Genomic DNA, 22,463 nt, shown 5'->3' with positions numbered 1-22,463 from the left:
TGCATATTGCCAGACAAATTTTACTGGCATTCTTAAGGCATGTCAAGTGTTATTATTGTAGGTGTTATTTATTTAATAAATATTAGTGGCAGTTATCAAATAGTATGTTTGTTAGATGGTCTTGGGCCATCTCACTGTACTGCTCTTCGTTTTTCTTCCTCATCTTCTCTGTCCATTCTGTTCTTTCACTGCAAGTTACTGCTACTCTTTCATGTTCTCCTCAGCATCTGATTTCTTCTTTTTTTTCATCTTGCCTCAGTCCTCTCACTTAGTATTTCCTTTAATTGCTTTCTCTATATTCTCATGAACATGTATGTATTTCCACTCGCCTGCTGCCACCAAGTAAAAGACAAGCTCCACTTTTAACATAATCTTGGCAGTGCCTGTATTGAGCCAAAAAGGCAGAGAACAGATTTGGCATTTCAGCCTGAAAACCAAGGGGACTACCACCACCTCCTAGCCATGGCTGAAATATCTTCATTTTTCCATTATTTAGGGTATAATCTTGGCAAAAAGCAGATACTTCTCACTTGTTGAAGAAACTCCAGCACTCTCCCAGCTGTAGTCCCTATTTCTGAATCTTTATTTGGCAGAAGCTTTGACGTGTCTTTAAAACCAGGCAATTTGAGGAAAGGTCCCTCCTAGTGCCTACTGACTGCAGAAAGGAGAAGGAACACTTGCATATTCAGGCTTGTTTTGTCATTGCACTTCTCCACGCTGGTCTCCCACCATATGGTGCACTGGTGGTTGTGGTGTAACTGCGCATTGCTGATGCTATGCAGTTCTTCTGGCTGGCTGGTTGCACGGAGGGGAACGGTGACTCCGCTGACCTACCCTATGCCCAGGGATTTTGAGTCAGTCATCACAGTAAATAGTGTGTGCTTTGACTTGTTATTTAGGTTATTCTAAGCAATACTGTTATGGAATAGCCACAGATTATCAGTCTTTTCTATTCTTCAGAGTCCTGAGAGCAGGCAATAGGCTGAAATACTTGTCAGCATTCTCAGCTACACACTGGGCAGTCTAACTTCGATGATAAAAGGATGGTTTGTAGATTCATGGAGATGTGGCATTTGATTCATATGTAAGAAGTTACCAATACAACTGCTGGGATAAGAGATGCTAGGGTCCCTGCCTCACCCTCCAAAAATAAATATAAAAATGCCAGCGTTATTCAAGGGGAGGGGTCCTGCTGTTGCAGGACACATATGGGATTGTTTGGAATTGTGCAGTTGCTTCTTGTATATCTATATTCCATGTTAAACTTCAGTTCTGGATGGTTTTCTTGGCAAAGGTAGTGCTGCTAGTTTAGATGAACGCAGATTAAAATTGTAACAGACTGGGTGATAGCAAATGCTTCGATTACACTGTAGTGTAAGCGTGTTTTAAGTGTACACAGATTTAAAGCTTGTAGTTCTAACTCCATCTGTAGCAAGATAATGACTTACCTTCTAAATTATAGCAATTACTGTATGATTATATATATGTTCCTTGAAATAAACATACCGATTTCATATGTAGGTATTTTGACACTTTAGACCAGAGCAATTAGATTTGCAGAAATGGACATAAAAATTAAGGAGGTGAAATGGGATGATTAGTGAATGAGTTGGGGTGGGGGGGAGATCAGTAATGGGAAATGGTCTTTTCTGGCATCACTGTTAAGCCACATCTATGACACTGTCTTGATGCTGTTCCTCTAAAGGCCTCTCTCCAGGTTTGTTGCAAATTATTCTGTAATTTAATGTTTCTCCTTCTCTCCCATCCTTTTCTAGTCGTGGTTTTTTTTTTCGGTTTAAATTTGTCATATAGTGAAGTTGGGGCAGGTCAAACTCCAAGGGTAATTTTAAAGTTTGTTCTGACTTTTGAGAATAGCTCTGCATGTTCATGCTCTGGCAGAGCATAAACCAAAGAAACTGAGACTGCCGTGTTAGAATACTTGTGTCAGATGAGTCTGTCTGGCACCAGCGTCAGCCGCCTTTTAAAAAAGAAAGCTATGGCTATTTTGCTTTAGGCAGAGAAAAGTTTTTTTGACATACCTGTTTAGTCTGTGGGCACTAATAACATTATCCAGCTGCCCTGGTTCCTCTTGACTGCTCGCTACCTCTCCACAGCCTAGTGAAGAGATGGGAAGAAGATGATTTTTTTCCCCTACTTTGTTCTTGCTTTTTTTACCAGTTCCTCAGCTGTCTTTGTGTACTGGGCATGTGTCCTGTCTCTCCTCTGCCCTGCAAGGGGCTGCTTGGTTGGAATCAGCCTTCCCCTTTACTGCTGGACAGGTTAGTTGTGTTCTGCACTGACCCCTTGCACCACTTCTTCACAGGACTTCCCCTTCCCTGACCTCTTTGCTTATGTGAGCTTTAGCTGTGTAAGGTAGCCTTTGGCGCTCCTCAGTGATGACCCTTGTCAGCCTGCTGCTCTTTCTATAGATTTTTTCAGTCTGAGTGATTCCCATGTTTACCCTTAAGCTAAAGTAGCAATTACCCCATGTTTTACTAGAAGGTAGTTAAGGAGACAACAGAAAAGTAAGATTATAGGTGCTTGAAGAGTTATCCAAAGTCTGTCATGTCTCATCCTTTAAATAGCCTCATTACCTAGCAGATGAAAAACATGTTTTTAACACTGTGTTCCAAGTTCCCAAAATTACTTCATCTCCAAATAGAGATTAATTTAAAAACTTCTATTCATAGAATGGAGGAAAAAAAAAACCCTAAACAGTTCCTTCCCCGTTAAAATTCTGGTCTTGCCAATGCTTTTTCTGTTCATGTGAGAAGTGTCTCTAGTAAATCATGAAGACTGACATAATGCTTAGTGGTACGAAGTCTAGCTGGAGGCCAGTAACCTGTGCTGTATGCCAGCAGTCAATACTGTTCAGCATCTTCCTTAATAATCTGGGTGATGGGGCAGAGTGTACCCTCAGCAAGTTTGCTGATGATACAAAACCGTGAGGAGTGGCTCATACATCACAGGGTTGTGCTGCTGTTCAGAGAGACCTCAACCGGCTGGAGAAATGGGCTGACAGGACCCTCATGCAGTTCAATAAAGGGAAATGCCAAGTCCTGCACCTGGGGAGGAATAACCCCATGTACCACTATATGTGGGGGGCTGACCATTTCGAAAGCAGCTGTTGTGGTTTAAGCCCAGCTGGCAACTAAGCACCACACAGCTGCTCACTCCCTCCCTCCCTGCCCCAGTGGGATGGGGGAGAGAATAGGAAGAGTAAAAGCGAGAAAGCTCGTGGGCTGAGATAAAAACAGTTTAATAAGTGAAATAAAATAAAATAATAATGATGATAAAAATTGTAATGAAAAGGAAAATAACAACAACAACAACAAACAAGGGAAGTGATGCAAGTGAAAACAATTGCTCACCACCCTCCAACCGATGCCCAGCCCAAGCAGTGGTCCCCCAGCCAGCTTTCCCCCTAGTTTATATACTGAGCATGACATCATATGGTATGGAATGTCCCTTTGGTCAGTTGGGGACAGCTGTCCCGGCTGTGTCCCCTCCCAACTTCTTGTGCACCCCCAGCCTACTCGCTGGTGGGGTGGTGTGAGAAACAGAAAAGGCCTTGACTCTGTGTAAGCACTGCTCAGCAGTAACTAAAACATCTCTGTGTATCAATACTGTTTTCAGCACAAATCCAAAACATGGCCCCATACTAGCTACTATGAAGAAAATTAACTCTATCCCAGCCAAAACCAGCACAGCAGCTTTGCAGAACAGGGCATGGAGGTCCTGGTGGATGCCAAGCTGAACATGAGCCACCAATGTGCTCTTGTGGCAAAAAAAGAATAACTACCTCCTGAGCTGCATCAGTAGGAGTGTTGCCAGGTCAAGGGAGGTGATCCTTCCCCTCCGCTCAGCATTGGTAAGGACATGCCTGGTGTGCTGGGTCCAGTTCTGGGGTGCCCAGTACCAGAGAGATCTGGAGATACTGTGGCAAAGGGCTACGAAGGTGATTAAGGAACTGGAGCATCTCATTTGAGGAATGGCTGAGAGAGCTGGGACTGTTCCACCTGGAGAAGAGAAGGTGCAAGGGCGATCTCATGAATGTATAAAAATACTTGAAGGGAGGATGTAAAGAAGATGGAGCCAGGTTCTTTTCAGTGGTGCCCAGTGACAGGACCAGAGACAATGGGCGTAAACTGAATCATAGGAAGTTCTCTTTGAATGTCAGGAGACACTTTTTCATTATGAGAGTGAGCAAGCACTGGTACAGATGCTTGAAAGCCGTCAGGATATGATCCTGGGCAACTTGCTCTAGGTGATCCTGCTTGAGCAGGGGGGTTGGACAAGATGACCTGCAGAGGTGCCCTCCAACCTCAGCCATTCTGTGATTCTTAGTAAGAAACAGTTTTACATATTCTCGCTGGAACACTAGGAGAGAACAGCTTTCTGGCTGTCGAATGTCACGGATTATTCAACAGTCTGGTAAAATGGATGAAAACTGGCTTAAAGCAACTGAGTAACTGCTATGTCAAAAAGTGATTAGTTGGAGAAAGAGTTTGGTTCTTGGAAAATGTTTTTGCTTTTTTATTCAAATATGTCATGGCTCTTCACAAAAATAGCTTCTTTATGTTATGTTTTAGAGTACTGAATAAAGTGGGTGCACTTAATTTGAAATCAAGCTAGATGCTTAATCACAAACACTTTACTTACAGCTTTTTGAAAAGCATTAGATATTGTGCTGGCATTATATTGCTTTTCTTATGGTTCCATTATCATAGCATGCATACTAAGTATTCTGTGTGAAAAGCATCCAGAATTAGATCTAGCTCTCTGTTTTGCAGCTGTTATGGGCATGATGCACAAAACGAATTGTTGTGAGAAGTAGTAACCAAATAGTAATTTCTTGCTATAAACTGGCAGGACTAGTTGCCATACACTGGAGGAGGGTCATGGGAATAAAAACATTGCTAGTTTCTCAGTAGTTGTGTTTATGAGCTTATCCCTTAAAACTTTTCAAATAATTCTGGGAACTCTGAGTCATGATTTTTGAACTCTTTTTACTTGCAATACTATAGTAGTAATTTGATCAGTCATGAATGGAGAGCTGATGTAATCAGGTCCCATCTTAGGGAAGGTTGAATTAGAGTTGTAGGGTTTGGGTTTTTTTGGAAAGCAGTTTACCTTGCTCTTTGTTCTTCAGCTCAGCAGGATTAAAACCCAACTAATGCAGAATGGTTTTTTAAACAGCAGTCCAAGCAAAACCCTGAGCAGTCTAGTGCCCTTCCTTCCCATTCATTTCACACTTGGGATTGATTCTGTTCTGGCTGGGTGATAGGGATTGTGTGTCTTGTAAAGCATTGCATACCTGTGGTGCTTTTGTCTTTAAGCCTATGATCCACTGAGTTTTAGTGCTCGTGTTTGGTAATGCCACCTCCAGTATTAGTTGCCCAGAAAGACAGTAGCTTTTTGAAGCTTTAGGTGGAAAACAAAGTCAACGGTAGCTTATAATCCTTTGCAGTTGCTAAGGCATGCTGTCTTCTAAAGTTACTTTCAATAAGATTTGTATAGATTTTCTTCTGAGTCAGGTAAGGAAATACTTTTCTGAATTTTATGTCAAGACTCAGCTGTGTTGGAGCTCTATACCGAAAGAGTTGTAGATAACTTCAGGAAGAGTAACATGAGAGTATTTAGCTGTAAGCTTTTGTCTTGGTAAAACTACAGTTAGTTCTCATGCCATTTTTCAGTATGTTAACGTTAGTGTTGCTCTCCATAGTACAACTAAACCTGTTGGAAAGCTATCAAATTAACTCTTTTAAATTGCCAAAATACTGTCTTGACATTTCGGTATTAGATAGGAAATACCTACTGATGTTTGTTTGTTTCCCTCGCCCCCTTTCTTCTCCACCATAGAAATCCGCTATGCAACTGTGTACTGGAATAGAGCTCAAAAAACACTTCAGGTCAAGAATATACTGGACAGGAGTGGAGATGCTTATGGCTTCTACAACAACACTATACAGACAACAGGTTGGGGAGTTCTGGAGATCAGAGCAGGCTATGGCAGTCAGACGTTAAGCAATGAAGATATCATGTATGCAGCTGGCTTCTTGGAAGGCTATCTCACAGCTCCGTAAGTACCTCAGGAAGCAACTCATCTTATGACAATTCCAGTGGATTTCTGTATACTTGTGAATTTTTGGTTCATTTGTTTTTTCCTTTCCCTTAATTCCCATCCATTTAAACTAACCATACATTTTGCAGTTGTGTACTGGCCCTTTAATTAGTAGAAGGCATGAAGTATAGCATCTTCATTATGGGATCAGGATGTGCCCTCTCCTTCTCATCCTGCAGGCTCTCCTAACACCTTGGTGAGATAGATGAGTACTGTATCTATATTACTGATTAAGTAATGTAATCACAGAATGGTGTATGTGTAAGGAAGTGCGTAAGCCCTATGTTGTAAATAATTACAAAAGGGGTAGCAGAAAGAATAGTTATCTCCCCAGCTTATAGTTAGGTGACTGACCAACAACAGATGAGACACTTGAGAGCAGATCATGCAGGGAGAGATGTTGCTGGCAAGGGCTGCAGGGCTTCCTTAAGGACCTTTCACCAAACACTGTCAAGAAACTGCTGGGGAGCAGATACTGAGACATCACAGCATGGGGAGTTTAGTCTCTCTTGGACAAATTAAAAAAAAAAAAAGCTGATATACTGATAGGCCTGAAGGCAGACTGGTGTGTGTCTAGAAGGGTCAGTATACTCCTGAAAGCCCTTTGAAGAGAAGATGAGGATTTGACTCTCTCCCACAGTGCAGATCTATGAAAACTGACAGAATTTTGTACTTGTTATGAATCCAGAGCAGTTTTTTTCTTCAAAAACAACAAACAAACCCAAAAACCTAAACAACCAACCGAAAAAATAACCCCAAAACCAAACCCTATTCTGTCCTTGACTAAGTTGAAAGACAGAATGGCACTATGACATACTAACTGGTAGGATGTAGCTGGTGATATAGCTAAGAACGTGACATGTGACTTGTTGAACAAGCTCCATCTTTTCCTCTACCAACTTAGTCATAGGAAAAGAAAAATTCCCAAATTCTGATGCATGGCTGGAGAATAGTTGGGAGATGCTTATGATGGATGTGGTGACATGAATTTGGCTTCAGCAGCTTTGCTTCCAGAACACTAAAATAAATACCAATAGGCTGCATTGAACAGTCCAGCAGGGGAAGGTTGTCTGTCAAACAATTGTCAGATATGGCTGCTAGACAAGATGATATTAATTTAATTAGTAAGACATTTTGAGATCAGTTAAGATTTATGGATAGTTTTCTGATCGTATGATATGTTAATGTGACTCTCTAGTAGACTTTGCTGGAGAGGCAGCTAGGTCTGTGGAGAGTATAAAGAAATTCATAAAGTGCTATTTGTCAACAACAAAACACTTCTGAGGGAAAGAGTAAAGAAATCCTAGAGTTCTGAGTGCACAGCCTGTACTCCAGGCAGGAAAGGAAATGAAGTACATGACAGATCTGGATGTATGTTGTTGGATTATTTGGCATGAGAGGTTACTGTTATGTGCTATTCAGTCAGTTTATGCTAACTATATATGGATCTGGGGGATGCTAGCATTACATTTAGCACATTGTTAAAACTGGGTGTTGCTCAACAGATTTTTTTCACTAAGGCTTTACCTAGGTGTATTCATCTCTAAATGGTTAAGCTTAAGTGTTGTCATACTACATAGAGAGCCTAATCCATGGTAAGCCCAGTTAGATGGCAAGTAATGTTCTAGTATCAACAACCTACACCCTGTTCCCCTTCTGCCTCCACAGTAGACTTATAAGTCTTCCTGGCTGTCTTTTAAACAAACTTAAGTATATGCCCATTCCTTTAAACATGGTTTGAATGTGAAACAGTGTCTTCAGGGACTTTATCTGATGTCTTAGTCTATGCTGAGGTTCAGGGGAGGGAGTTTTTCCCCTTTGTTTTTTCCATGGGTGTTAAGTGAAGATTCACAGAAGTGAAGGTACTCACAAGTTACTCTGTTCAAGGCTTTTGCCTTCTCTAGGTCAGGTACTTACTGAGGCTGGTTCCTAGCCCTAGCTGTTGTTACTGTAGGGCTACCAGCTCCAGCACTGAGTGTCCCTTTGTAGGGAAGTGGATATAGCAGAAATAGTAATGAACAGAGATCTTGAAGTCTGTGGAAGTGAAGTTGAGGGTTTGTATCAATGTGGAAAAGTAGGGTCTGAGACTTTGGCTTTTAAGCAAAGTGGGAAACTCAACTGTTTTAAAGGAGTTTAAGTGTGGGAATGGGTTAAGATGCAAAAACTGAAGTAGCCAAAGCCTTTCTTTTCTGAGGAAACTTTTTGAGGAAATCCACTGAGAAATCCTCTGACAGTGCAAAACCTGAAAATGCTTACCATCATTAAAATGACTATCAAATACTGTACATACCATCTGAATTTGGGTTTTGGCTATGTGTTTGCCCCATTGTACATCTGTACTTGCAGTGGAAGCATATTTCTCACTGGGGGTTATGAATATAAGCTTTTTCTGTGAGGTCTTGTAAAGCTAATTTGGATAAAGAGGGCTTCTCTTTGAAGCTAAGAATACCTATTGAAAATGCTCCAGCTAAGGAGCTGAGATGAATTAGTGATGTACTCCCCTGACCCTTGAGAAGACAGAGAACCTATTACTTCAGGGCTTAGCTGTATGACCTTGGTGGTTTTTTATTCAGCAAACTGCAACTAATGAATCCTCTTACACAGTGTGTTTGCAATTTCCTGAACCACAGGAGTAGTGAGAATGCACTAAGTTTGCAGATGTTAAGATTGCTCTTAGAGCTCCATTTCTCCTTCTTTATCTTGCCTAGAGATTCAAAGAATCCTAATTAACATGCAGGCAGATGTTCGTTCTTTGCGACAGTTACACACGTCTTCTGAAGTAAAACTGGGAAACAGTCTTTCCCAATCTGTAATTCTATTTCTGTCAGACTGCCTGGCTCATTCAGCCTGTCTTCAGGGAAGCTCTCTAGCACCACTGTGACTTCTTTTATGAGAAGGTGTCTCTAAACACTCTCATTCTGCTTTTGCAGACATCAGTGCCCACAGTAGCTGCACACAGCTCAACTTTCCTTTTTAAAAACTTGGTAACAAGGAAGAATGTAACAATGTGTTTGGCTGTGGTGAAGGCACATTGCTACCTGTAGGCTGAACAACTCCACAATCTCCAGCAGTCTTGCATCTGTTTGTGGCAATGACTCCATGAAGTAGAAATGACCCAAGGTGGTGGCTCTTTGCAGAAACACTGAAGTCCTACCAGGAAGAGCTCTGATGTGATGCATTATTGGGAAGGATACGTTACAAGCCTTATCCCAAGTTGAAGTATAGGTTCCTGCAGAAGCAGTCCGGTGAGCAGGAGCTCCAGCTTGGCAGTACCTGCAATTTGGAGATCTCCAGGAATTCTTAGCTAGCTCAGTTCTTGCATTACATTTAGGGCATGAAGGTGGGTTTCTAGGCACAGCATGATGTAAGCAAAAGAGTGACAAAGTATCTCTCCTAAAATGTACGCTTTGTCCTTAATAGGAACCTAAGCATGAAGTAAGACAACCAGATTTAAAACAAACAAACAAAAAAATCCCCCCAACATTCTGGGACTGTCTTATCTTAGATTACTGGGAAAGAATTAATCTCAGCTCTGGCTATGTAAGTCTGTGGTAGAAAAAGCAATAACTAAGTTAGTCCGACCCATTTATCAGTGAGGGTAGAAACAGAGGCCTTTTCTAGAGCATGATTCATCTTTCTAGTGTCGGCACCTGATTCAGATAGTAGCTGTCTAATTTGAAAACACATAGGGGTGGAATAAATCTAATTCTAGTGTCTGTAGTGTCTGGAGATCAGACATTTGTTTTTATCACCAGTCTCTCACCTCTCTGTAAGATGTCTGCTCCAGTTTCCTTGTGTATGAATTTTCTTCCCCCATTACAAACAGAAGTGTCAATGAGGTCTCTCTACTTGAGGGATGGCAGAGCACATCCAAATCCATGACGTTAAGCACATACTTTTAATCAGTTCCAGTTGGGACATGCCAGGTGTCTAAGAGCCGTATTTAAATTTGAAGTATTATTAATTGTACTATTTTTTCTGATATAACCTCAACTGACCTGAGTCCTGTCATCTTCCTCTCTAATTTGAAGAAGCAGGGCTCTGCTTTGCTGTTTTTAGACTTCGAATTCTTGTCCCAGCTTTGTAATTGCCTTGCATTTGGCCTTAGATACAGTTGCAAAGCCTTACCTTACTATAATGATCCAATTTACTTCAGAGGATAGTGCCCTTACAAAACATGCAAGCCAGGCATGTAGGAGCTTTGTTAAAGCAAAAAAAACATTAACAGGGCAACTAGGGGAAAATTTCTCAATAACCTTGGGCATTTAAAATGAAAAATCAGTTCCAGGAGTTGTATGTCCTCTGTTAGCGTATAAAAGAAGGAAGGCCATTAAAGAAGCTGTCCCCTGATTCTGAACTAACCTGGTCTCTACATCAGTCATCACAGCTTAAAGATACTACTAGTGTAAAATCTGCCTTGTGTTGCATAACCTTTGAGTGCAAAATGAAGAGAGAGCTGATGGTTGAACCTGGAAGCCTGATCATCTGCCCTAGCCTAGGCAGTGATTAGAGTAGTATCCTAGCTGGTTTTATCCTCCTCATTTGGTTCTCATCCCTAAAAGACCATCTGCCAGATGGACTGTCTTGTGCTATTTGCTCTTCTCTAGTGCCATGAGAGCTGTGACTTGTAGTATGGAGTATGTTACACTATAATTTCCTTCCTAAAATTACTTTGGATTCTTATTTGCCAAATTCTCAGTGACTGCAGGGGTGGAGAATATTGATCTGCTTCTTCAACTTTCTTGTCCTCTTCAAGAAGTAGGTTATGATTATGGCATGTAGTCTCATGTTAGATGGGAGACAGGAAACTCTAGAACTAAAATTAATACTATAGCTGCAGTTGCATGAAAGGTGTAATGGTGCAAAGCTGCTGAATGCTCCCCTCTCTTGCCCCAGCACCTCCTTCCACAGATCCAAATCCCCAACTTATGTCTGCCCTGGCACTGATCAGGCCCTTTGATGCATCAGTTCATTTACTAACACAGTAGAGAGCTGCCTTCTTGCACCACCTTTGTTGCTTATCTGTCTACATAACAACCTAATTCGAACTACAAACTGCCAGAAAAATATATTCCCTTTTTGCTGGGTTAGTGGTTCACGTGAATGTATGCTGACAATTAGATTTGGTAGTCAGAATGGTACCAGAGCTGAAGTAAGGCATCAGGGTCATGCAATCAAGTACTTAAACAGCTGGGAACGGGGCAGGGGACAGAAAGAGAGGGGAGAAGGTCAATGGATGATTCTCTCATTCTCAGCAAACCATTCAATCATCTCTGGCTGTATTCTCAAATTATGCCCTGAGGGAAACTGGGAAGAGCTCTTGCCTGCATCTCTCTGAGGAAGTTGCCCTCATGAGTTTTAATATAGGGAATTCTCTCCTGCTGGCATGTACTTTCCTTGAGGCTGGTATCTGTTTCTTAGTTCTGTTTTCTTTCTGCACTTGGTAGAAGCTAATTTTACTGATGACTGATGTAGTTGCGCCAACTCCAGACCTCAGAGAAACAATTTTCTGTTGATTTCCACCTAGAACTAAATATTCCTCTCCCTTCCTCTCTCTTTTTTTTTTTAATGGCTGAAAAAAATGCTGGTTAAGTTTGACCCAAATTATGAAATGTTGATAGGAGAAAAAAATAACAGTTCTGTTTTGGCTTGAATCAGATGATTACATTTGACCTAAAATGGGAGCGTGATCTTAACTTTTGGGCTCCTGAGCAATTTTTGGCAGTTTATTTCATCTTGAAATGTAAAGTGCTTCACTTCAACAAAACAAACAAAAACCAGCCAATCAATGAATCAAAAAAAATTGTACAACTTTTGTTTCTAATACTTAACGGGGATGAAACAGCTAACTGAATGCATCAAAAAAAAATCACAATAATTTTGGTCTCCATAAAGCTGAATCTATTTAGGGCTGGCATGAAGGGGAGTTTCTGTAGGAACATGTAGGATCAACCTATATATGCTTTAAAACAGAGAGATTTAGCTTAATCGGTAAGGAAGGAACATGGTTAATGGTAAGTAAAATCTGCTAGAGTTTAAGGCTGAAATTCTCTCTCGCACAACTGAATCAGCAAATTATATTCTCCTCACCTCTATGTTTATTTGGTTCCAAATAGAATAGTTCTCCAGTAAACTATTTTTGTTGTGATTTAAATTAATGTGCTAAGGCTTCAGAGATGCTTCTGGCATACAAATATTTCCTGAACGTGAAGTTTTGCCATGAAGTAGTTCAATCTCTTGCTTCTCTTTCCATTGTACGGCAGTTTGAGCAGGTGTTAGCAAGGTTGTTTATTTTAAGTTAAATTTCAACAATCCATTTGTGTTACCTTTGCTGTTTGTAATGCATTAAAGATACTAAATTCTGTGATTAGGAAAAGCTTCTTTTGTGGACTGTGGTGCTTGTCTTTCAATGCTTATTGACCAATGGGTTGGTAAGCAAAAGGAAGGGGAGATGCAAAAGAATAACTTCTGCTACTTTTGTTCTTTCAGGCACATGTATGACCATGCTGCAAATATGTATCCGCAGTTAATTAAGAATCCCACCGTTCGAAGTGAAGTTCAGAATTTTATGGCGTATGTATTTAGTTATTAGAAAAGAAATTATTCAAGACTTGGGGTTGGTTTGTGACAGAATTTTTGAGGGTTTTTAAATTCTCTTCCTTATGGGCTAAAGAAAATAAATGCTTCCTTTCCCTCTGATTGAATGCCATAAGTATGAAAAAAAAATTCTAAATGTACATGAAGAAGGGCACATGCCCTTCCCTAATTCTGATTCTTTCAAAGAAATGTTTAAAACCATTGCTACGAAGGGGTGTGGATAATGCCAATGAATTCTGAATGTCATTCTAGTCAAAATCCTTTTTCTAAAAAGCTGGTATTTTGAATGTTACACTGAACAGTGTGGTCTCTCGGCACCTTAATCTTTTTAGCACTGTGTATCCTTTCCTTCCTCTGTTAGGTTAGCATTTTGTTTATTCTGCCACTGATGTAAATTCTGTTCTAATCACAAAAGTCCTGATTCCCTTTTCTCTTCAGCTGTATAAATCAAAAGTAATTCTGCTCAAATAATGCAGCTGCACTGGTGGGAAACTACAAGTGGGAGAAGAACCAGGCCAGGTACTGGGAAACTCAACTGTGATTACTGCTTATTTAAATCTCCTTAGACTTATGTTTTCTTCCATTACAAATACTTTTGTGAAACTTTGGTCATTTCTGGGGACTATTTTTTCCATCTTTCCCTTGTCTGGTGCTTTCCACAAGGGGTTATATATCTGACTAATTCTGTTATTGGTGCACATATATAAAATTGATTTGGTTTTAGCTTATACAAAAAGAAGAGGAAAAAAAAAAATATCTTGGTGCTCCCTTACTATCATTCTTCAGCATTGCTGTCCTCCTTGTGAGGAAAAACAGGCTAGCTAGCTACCATATCAATGCGTATGGGTTTTTTTCCAGAATGACTCAGCATAGTAGCTGTATCCCCTAAGATGCATTGTTGGAGGATGGGGGAAATACTAGGTATCCTTGTATCATTTTTCTACTGCCTATATCCTCGACTCCTGCATCGCTGATTTACTTAATAGCAGTCTTGCTGCTGCGTTGTCCTGAAACTCTTTAGCCCTGAATGCTCTGACCATATCCATGTTTCCTCTGCCATACTTCTTGCATCTTGTTATTCCAGAAAGCTAAATCTGGATGGTTTTGTCACCCATAGACTGGTGGAAGAGTTTGCTTCCTTGCCAGGTTCATTCTCTCTTTTTTTGCTGCCACACATAATGCTGGTGGATAGATACAGAAGGATGGAAGAGGCTGGAATGTGGTCCTGACTTACTCTAACAACTGTGGTTCTTCTGCGGCCCTTTGCGCACAGCAGAGGGGACTCTGGGGGATCCTTGTAATGTTGGCTGCTCTTGCCCTAGGGTCTGTTCAGCTTGTGTTGTCTCATGCTCTAAACCTGGGTTATTTGGGTGGTAACCTCTTGGTTGGATTTGGCACATGGGATGGTTGTGTTTGGCGTCCCACCTTTTCCTCAGAGGAGGATAGCAATGGTTCTTAGGCAGTGTTTGAGCATCAACTGCAGCATGCTTTCATTGCACTTGTAAGTAGGGGAGAGAAACAGGCTCTTCAAAGGTCAGTCTATTTTATCCTTAAATAGGCATTTAAAAGGGAATGGTTCATCTGACTTATCAAATGCTTGTTTCCCTTTACTGATGATAAGGGGATGCTAGATCTGATGTAGCAGAGTCCCCCACAGAGGTGGACTCCAACTCTTTCTTTGATACTAAAGTCTGGTAGGGGCACAGTACTGTAGGGTATGTTGCATGGATCTGAACATTTACACCCAGAGGATATAACATTTATGTCTGCAGGATTTCCAAAGCATGATTTGCCTCAAAACACTAGGAAGGTTGGATCATCTGAGTCATAATACATTTATCCCTTCCCTGCATTATCAATTATACTCTAAAACAAAACCAAGAAAACCCCAACCTGTTTGTTCCTCTGCAGGAAACAAGATCAATGGACAAGACAACAAATCAGAAATAATAAGGATGACCCCTTTTGGAGGCATGCTGGCTATATTATTGCACAGTTGGATGGTCTGTACATGGGAGCCCTCGAGTGGGCTAAACTACACAAACAAACAGTAAGATTACTGCATCTCTTTTTCAGTAGCTGGGGATGGGATGTCAGAGGACGAAGATGAGAGAAGGGAATCTGATATTTTTTTAAAAAAAGGAGGATAATTAGTGGCATGTACTTGTTATGCATGCCATTCTAGAAAAACTTCAGTGGCTGTTCAATGTAGATAATGTGACTGAACACGCGGGTCATATCACCACAGGTCCTTTGCACTGGACTTGGAACCCTGGGTGCTCACGTGCTGATTGGGTTGGGCTTGGTACTCTGGGTGCTCACGTGCTGATTGGGTTGGGGGTGGCGTTTGTATCCACATGTGAATGTTGGAAGGACAGACACTTCTAAAGTGTTTGCAGTCATCTTTTTGCAATTGTTATTGAGCAAATGACCCTCTAGGTGTAAAGAGTAGCTGCAACAGTGTGAATTAGCACCTAAGGAGTGTATTAAAGCTTTCATTCTTATTTCTAAGCATCAGATTTCAAATCTTAAAAGCCTCTCTATTTTGGAGTATGTTTTATGTTGCTAAATGTCTTGTAAGTCTCCCATTACAAAATATATGGTCAGTTCTGTGGCAGGCCAAATGGGGTAAGGGTTGGGTTTTTTTTTAAATTCAATTAGAATTGTGTTCCGGATCATTAGCTTGTGTGCAATAGCAGAGCTCCTTTAACTCTAGTAGAGCTATCATAATTACAATGCTGTCCTTCAGCCTAAAGTCTTATAGGTCTCTCAGTGTGAGAGGGAGAACTTGACTAACTGTAGCTGACCCCTTTTGTCTTAGTTTAACCATATCAAGAATTTAGAGAAGTTGGGTTTTAGTAAAATGCACATCTCTTTCTTGCATAGAACTTGCTCTGGGACTTTCATGAATGGGGAATCGGAGTTATAGGGAAGATACTAAGAAACCTTGACTTTCTAGGAAAAGAACTCATTAATTCCCTTTCATAACAGCTGTATCTGAAGAGCCTTGCAAAGCTCATAATTTTTTTTGGCTGCTTTAGAATCCTTTAGATTCAGATGAGGGGAGGGGAAAATACAAGTTTGTACCTGAGCTATTTTTTTATAATAGGCATGTCCTACCTGCAACGTGTATTCCCTGATACTTACTTACTTAACTGTGTATTTGATACTAAAAAGCACTGACCTCTGAAGTGACCAAGTCATTCTTAATCCTCTTTTCGGATATCTTATTGGCACGCCTGTATAAAAATGGTGCATTTAGTGAAAGTTCAAATATGTGGTGCAGTCTGAAATATCTGTGTCCTCTATTTTTGAATTACATGCAGTGGATATATAGCGTTCTTTTCCCAAATGTGCCTGGAGCAGATGATGGGATTTATTTTGACTCCTTCCTATGCCATTCACAATTCTAGCTTTTGGCATTATCACCTGTGTTGGGATTCATGTCGTCTTATTAAAAGCAAAAATTTTCCCCATGTATGTATTTCTTACTTGAGATGGTGCTGCAGCTTCCTCTGTTTGCCAGAGCCAGTAAGTTAAAATCTGTCTCTTACCTTTGAGTGCAGTTTGGACAGCTGCTTTTGCAGCTACATGTTTGGTTTTCCTTGGTATCAACATGATACCTGACAGCTCTGCAAAAGTACATGCAAGTTCACTTTGTTGGATACCACGCTACATTTCAAATACTTTCGTGAGATTAGGCTACAATGGTGCTATTTGTGTGCCTATGTACTGCTGTTAAGATCCCCTTCAGGAAATGAAGAGCTTGAAGATTGTTGCTCTGAGCTTACACAGACAATAAAAACGGATTCAGATGCAATGTTACTGACTAGTATTCTAGCTTTGACACATCCACTTATCTGAAAACCAACCCAGCTTCTGTAAACTGTTGGCACTTAAACAAACTAAACTAAAAAACAAAACAAAAAAAACCCCGACAAGACCTTTCTTATTCCTTGTTACTAAAGAACATCTGCCCTCCAAAGAGACTGTTTTCAACTTTGCTCTTGGAGTACATATAAGAATGTTAAAAAGGTTCTTTTATTTAATCCCTTAGATTGTTAGTAAGTAGTATGTTTGGCAAATAAATTCACCTAACAGATGATTTTTTTTCTTATTTCTAAGTATTATACTTTGGTTCAATTAATCCAATGTTGTTTTGATCTTTCTTTGGGCAATAACTGCAGTAACAAGTATTTACTATTTCTATTACTCATTTCTCACCTTAAAAAATAATTAAACTTGTTACTGAAAGCTCCCACAACAAATTCTGCATGTTTTTAAAAGCAAATCTCATTCCTATTGCATGTTCTTCTTAGTGCTTTGAGAGTATCTTCTTCCCTCTTTCCTTTGGTAGATACTACTTTTGTTTCATTAAAAAAAGAATCCTTTCTATATGTGTATTGTCTTAGGATTATTATCATAGGGAACAAGTTTATCTTTTGATCTCTAGTGGTGCAGTAGTTTGCATTCATGGTGGTAATGAACATTAGAAATATTGATAATATCTCATGTGTGGGTTGTGTGGTGGTTTTATTTTCTTTTTCTATTCCCCTCCCCCCAAAAAAACCCCAAACAAACCCCATAACCCACAACAAACCAAAAACCCAAATGTGAACCAAAATCCTACACAGGCTGTATTTCATTGCCTTGTGTTCTAACTGCTGTTGGGAAAAACTATGCATCTTCTAAATACAACTGATTACTCTGTAATTACTCTTTATGTGCAGAGGGCAATTTCCCCCCAATGTCCTAAGCTTAAAAGAAGGCTAAACACTGCAGAAGAAAGGCTGGGAAGTCTTACTTTTTCCTCTAACTCCCAAAAGATCAGAGACATGGGGAAGAGAAAGAGAGGAGGAGATGGATTTCAAAGTTCTTACGTTCATTCCCCCCCACCCCCATGAATGCTTGTACATGGACAAAGTGCTCTCCTGAACACTGAGAAGTTGGTTGGTTAACAAGGATAGGTCAAAAGATGGAGAAAAGGGACTGTGTTTACAAAGGCTGTGGATTTCAACACTGAGCACTGGGTAAAGTTGAACAAAACTGTTCCCTTTTCAGGAGAATTGAAACAAGCTGTAGCAATAGCTAATCTGCTTTTAATCTTACACGTTTCATGTGTCAAGTTTTCCTATCAGCACTACTTTTCAAACTTTCAAACTTGCAAGTAGTTGGAGTTTTACATTTGGTGGATTAGTTGATGTGCACTTACTTGAGGAAGACAAATGAAAAGATCTGATTTTCCATTGTCCTGTACAATGCATAGTAGTTTGAAGCTATGCCGAATCCATATAGTGCTTAAATGAGAGTTGGATTATGTGCACACAGGCCACTCTGAAATGTTCCGTTTTTCTTTTCTCCCCTAAACTTCAGGTCTACTTCACTTGGATATTGTAGAACCATTGTGTCTGCCACAAATAACTGAGCCTTACTACAGAAAGAAAACTTGGTGTGGACTCTAAAGTATTTGATAGTAGTACTAGTACATTTTTTTTGTCTACTCCTATATGTATGAAGCATATGTTTTGTAGTGTACTGTTCTAAACTTTTTTTTTAATTGCATGAAGTCTGGTTTCTTGCAGGGCTATTTTAGGTAGGTGCTTCCATTGAGACCTGCATGAAGGCAATAAGCATTGTAAATGTCTGTATTTTGAATTTGATATTTACAGGTATCATTAAGAATGATGTCAAAATTGGAATACATTTTCATGTTAAAGTGTGACACTATTCTGTCTGGTTAAGCAACATTTTATATCCAGTAAACAAACCCAACCCTTTTGTCAAGACAATTTCTGAAGGAGGGGCACTCGAAGAACATTAAGTCTTTTCATCTGCCTAATGCTCTACCAACGCTGTGACTAATCTTGGGCTTGTCTACACAGGGAAATTACTCTTCAATAAGGAGGTGTCAGAGTTTTAAGTAGTACAATAATTCTAGGATAGCTCTCTATTTGTACTTCCTCATTTTGTATTGAGAATGCTCACGCATGGGGAAATTAGTGGAAAACAGTTGTTACAGAATAAAGTCTATTTTAATGTCCCATGTAGACAAGCCTCTTAAGGTTGGTTCTCTCCTATCTGCTCCCCTTCCTAAGTTTATTTCTCCTTACAGCTGATGTAACTCAAACTGAATTTGATTTTCTTTTTTTTTTTTTTTTTTTTGCTATTCAGGACAGTAGCCTAGAGGAGGAGCCACACATTCTAGCAAAAGGACTTTTTCTCTTGTTGTGGCTGTACCACCTCTCTGCTTGTCAATTTAGCTCATTCATTCACTCTTCTTCAGGATGTAAACCATGCATGCAAGGAGTTTTCCTGACATTGCTGTGTGAGATGGGAGAAGGTGATTACAAAAGATTGTAATATGCCCTATATTATGCACTTGTTATGATGCACATGTTTTCGGTCTAATTCTTGCTGGTGGACGCTGATTAACTCCTCCCACGGAAGACTTCTCCATATATCCCAGAAATTGGCTGTAGTAATTCCTAAACTGGGATGCTCTGCCTTGTGGCAGATGCCTCAGGCAACTCCTGAAATTCCTAGATTTGACGTGCATTGCAGATGCCAGAATCTTCTGTTTGAATGTATTGTTTTACTGAGACTCTAGAGAAGCTCTGTGTATTGTACTTGTGTGACGTCACTGAGTATCAGACAAACTTAAACACAAAACCAGATTTATCCAAGCAGAGCTATGAGTTCTTGGAAACAAACATGAACGAAATTTGCTTGCCCCTCAAAAGCGGAATGAAAATAGAACCCTAGTGGGTACTTAACAGCCTAGTTCCTGTTTACTTCTTTGATATTTTGGCTGGCTTTGGCAGCTGGCAGCCTAATCTCACCCAGTGGAGCCCTAGGAATTTACATAACCTTTGCTTCTTTGTTTGAGTGGGTCTTTCCTCCTGCTCTCTGGCCAGCTTTCTGTGCATGTAGTTCTGATAGCTTCCTTGCTTGGCTCCTTTGTTCTAGCTTGACTGGACTTCCTAGTAGTTACTGAATTTTTTGACTTGAAATGACTGTAAGATAGCACAGAAATGTGAAACTTTTTTAAAATACACAGGCAATTCCCAGTGATACTGCAGCAGTATCAGTGTAGCTACCTGTATATGTTGCAATGAAGACAGGTTTTATGGAGGAGAATATATACTTGCCAAATGGATGTCAAGTACAATTAAAATATCTCAGGGCTGGCTAAGCATGCTCATATGCAATCCTGTTTGCTCCCCTCCTCGTGGTACTGTACAGTAATGCCTGTGTAAATTAGACATTGAAAAACAGCTTTTCCTCGTTGTGTGGTGGGCTTGCAGACCTTTAAGTGCAGCTGGATGGGGAAAAATTGTGCTGAAACAGTGCCAAATCACTCAATATGGATTATAGTGAGGTAGCAGTTGTTGGGACTTGTTTGAAAATGATTCATACCACTGAGTTGCTTAAAACTATCCAAAGATACATCTCTTGATGTTTATCAGTTGTGGCCTTTGCTACCTGTTTGGGTCCTTGCATCAAAGACATGATGAGCTAAAGCAATGTAACATATATGAAATTTTGCTTTGGATTTCTTCCTCAAACTATAGCTGCTGTTAGTGCCTTCTGCGATGCATGATTTTAGTTCTGAGAATGACTTATTTCTCTCACTTGGCTTGGTAAGCATCGTGGGAAGGTTTAATTCCTTCCCTTGGGATATATGGACTAGAATTTACATTATTTTTGGTTTTCCTGTTGGTTATTCTCTCTGCCAAAACAGCAGATGGATAATACAGAATTCAGCCTTCTGAATAAAAAGTAAATGGTTTTGGCACTGTTTATTTTTTCCATGTCCTTGTCTCCCCTTTACTGGGGTTTGTAGAGAGGTCAGCTATATGGTATAATAACAGTGATTTATACTGCAAGCAATGTGTTTCTTTGCTATATGATTATGTCCCATTCTAAAATTACTATTCATAGACCTGTGGTGATGTGTGTTCTGACTTCTTTTCCTGACTTCTTTTCCTTAAGCCTTGCCTTAACTAAAGGCATGGTGCGAGCAAGAACAGAAAAGATTTAGAAAATGGTCTTTGAAGGTTGAGGTTAGACCACTGTTAAGCTCTTATTTTTGAAGAGGCAAATTAAGAGAAGGTTCTGAAGAGCATGTTGCACAACAAGCTGTGTGTAGTTAACCTGGGCTAACCATAAGGGGTTTTTGCAAGCATATAGCCTTTTGACTGACTTTCTCTCTTCTGCTAGTTCCATACTTGATTAGTATTGTTAACATATCTTGCTTCCCTCATTTGTTTCCTCCTCCTCAGTCCTGAGGATGTCTTAAATTGCAGTCTTTATAAAAATCCGAAAACTCCCAAGAGGGTTTGTTAATGTAAGGCTCTTCAAAGTCATCCAGATAAACAAAAAAAAAGGAAAAATCTTGCTATTACCCCAGCGTAACAGTAACAGATGACTGATTGGTATGCTGTTTGCAAAGACACACGGAGGTTTCACAAGTTACTGCTAGCATCTCCTTTTTTCCTCAGAAATGTTAGCATTGGTAATGCCGCTACAAGGACCAGATCCTTAAAGATACCTAGGTACCTAATTTGACACTGAGTTTGAGCATCTGGGACTTGTGAACGTGTATTTCATAGACCGTGTTAAGAGCTTCCTTTGAGAGCAAAAGAAAAATTCTAACAGCTGAGACTGTCTTGATGCTTCTCTGTCTGAAAGTGCTTTTTGTGGTCTCTCTTCTCCCTTTTCTCAGCCACTGAGCATCTTTGATGTCCAGTTTCTGAATGCAGTTGGAGACCTGTTGGACCTCGTTCCTGCATTATTTGAGTATTCGGCACGGAGTGGACAATGCAACGTGGAGCCAGGAAGCCATGGGAAATATCAGTGGGATATGGGTCACTGCTCTGCACTCATCAAGGTGAGCACCAAGAACTTCAACTCCAGTGACTGTGTTGATTTGCAGTGTCATGAGCCTGCGTTTCTGGAGTCTTTACTGTTTGTTGCATGTGCACAAAGACACTCCTGCAATCAAGGTGTTTTTTATGCAGTTGTCATTTGTGCCTCCATAGGATTCTGGGTCCAGTTTTGCTCACTTGTGTTCAAGGGCAAGGAAAAAACAAACCAAACCAAAACCACAGAGACTGACAATGAAAAGCTACTAGAATTACTAGAGAATGGGGAACTACCATGGAGAGGAGACTGGAAGAGGGTCACTTGTTTCACCTAGCCAAGTGAAGACTGAAAGGGGGTATTGTGAATGTCTACAAATACACTGGGCAAATAAGCAGGGAGGAAGGGAAGAGGATTACTTAAACTAAAGGACAGTGCTAGCACAAGAACAAATGGGTGCAAGTGGCTGATGTTTTCTAAGTGTGAACAGTGATACTCTGGAATGGCTTTCCCATGGGAGTAGTGACAGAAGAAATGCTTTTAAGGTAAGTGTCTGATACATCATGGTGGCAATTAAATTTTTCGGTTAAAATTATCAAGGATCTAGTCAGCATATGGAGACTCCATGTATCCCAGAGCAACAACGTTCACCTTAAATTGAGAAGCATTTATTCAAGCATTTGCCTATAGCAAGAGGTTTCTGAGCTAACAACAAATCTTAGAACCAGGGAAATACTTTGAAAATATGTACTATCAATATATATTTACCTTTTCAAAATGAATTTGCTTGCATTTGTTTCTGTACTTTAAAGTCACACAGAGGCATTTTCACAGAAACAGCATGTTCTAAGTTAATGTTGGATATGTTTGCAGAGAGCTG

At 40.2% G+C, this 22,463-nt stretch overlaps 1 protein-coding gene across 1 annotated transcript in view; it reads left to right on the top strand.

Annotated features, from left to right (window-relative positions):
- The window catches only part of PLBD1 (phospholipase B domain containing 1), a 42,402-nt gene that overhangs the window by 3,441 nt on the left and 16,498 nt on the right, over positions 1 to 22,463 (top strand). The window contains exons 2-5 of the mRNA XM_059816973.1: positions 5,863 to 6,082; positions 12,614 to 12,697; positions 14,633 to 14,771; positions 21,447 to 21,611. Of these exons, the coding sequence (XP_059672956.1) occupies positions 5,863 to 6,082; positions 12,614 to 12,697; positions 14,633 to 14,771; positions 21,447 to 21,611 (608 nt within the window). The remainder of the gene's footprint in view (positions 1 to 5,862; positions 6,083 to 12,613; positions 12,698 to 14,632; positions 14,772 to 21,446; positions 21,612 to 22,463) is intronic.

This window comes from Gavia stellata, chromosome 4, assembly GCF_030936135.1.
Source record: "Gavia stellata isolate bGavSte3 chromosome 4, bGavSte3.hap2, whole genome shotgun sequence".
Classification (NCBI taxonomy): domain Eukaryota; kingdom Metazoa; phylum Chordata; class Aves; order Gaviiformes; family Gaviidae; genus Gavia; species Gavia stellata.
The sequence above is the reverse complement of the archived record's forward strand: the minus strand, read 5'-3'. Positions and strand labels throughout refer to the sequence as shown.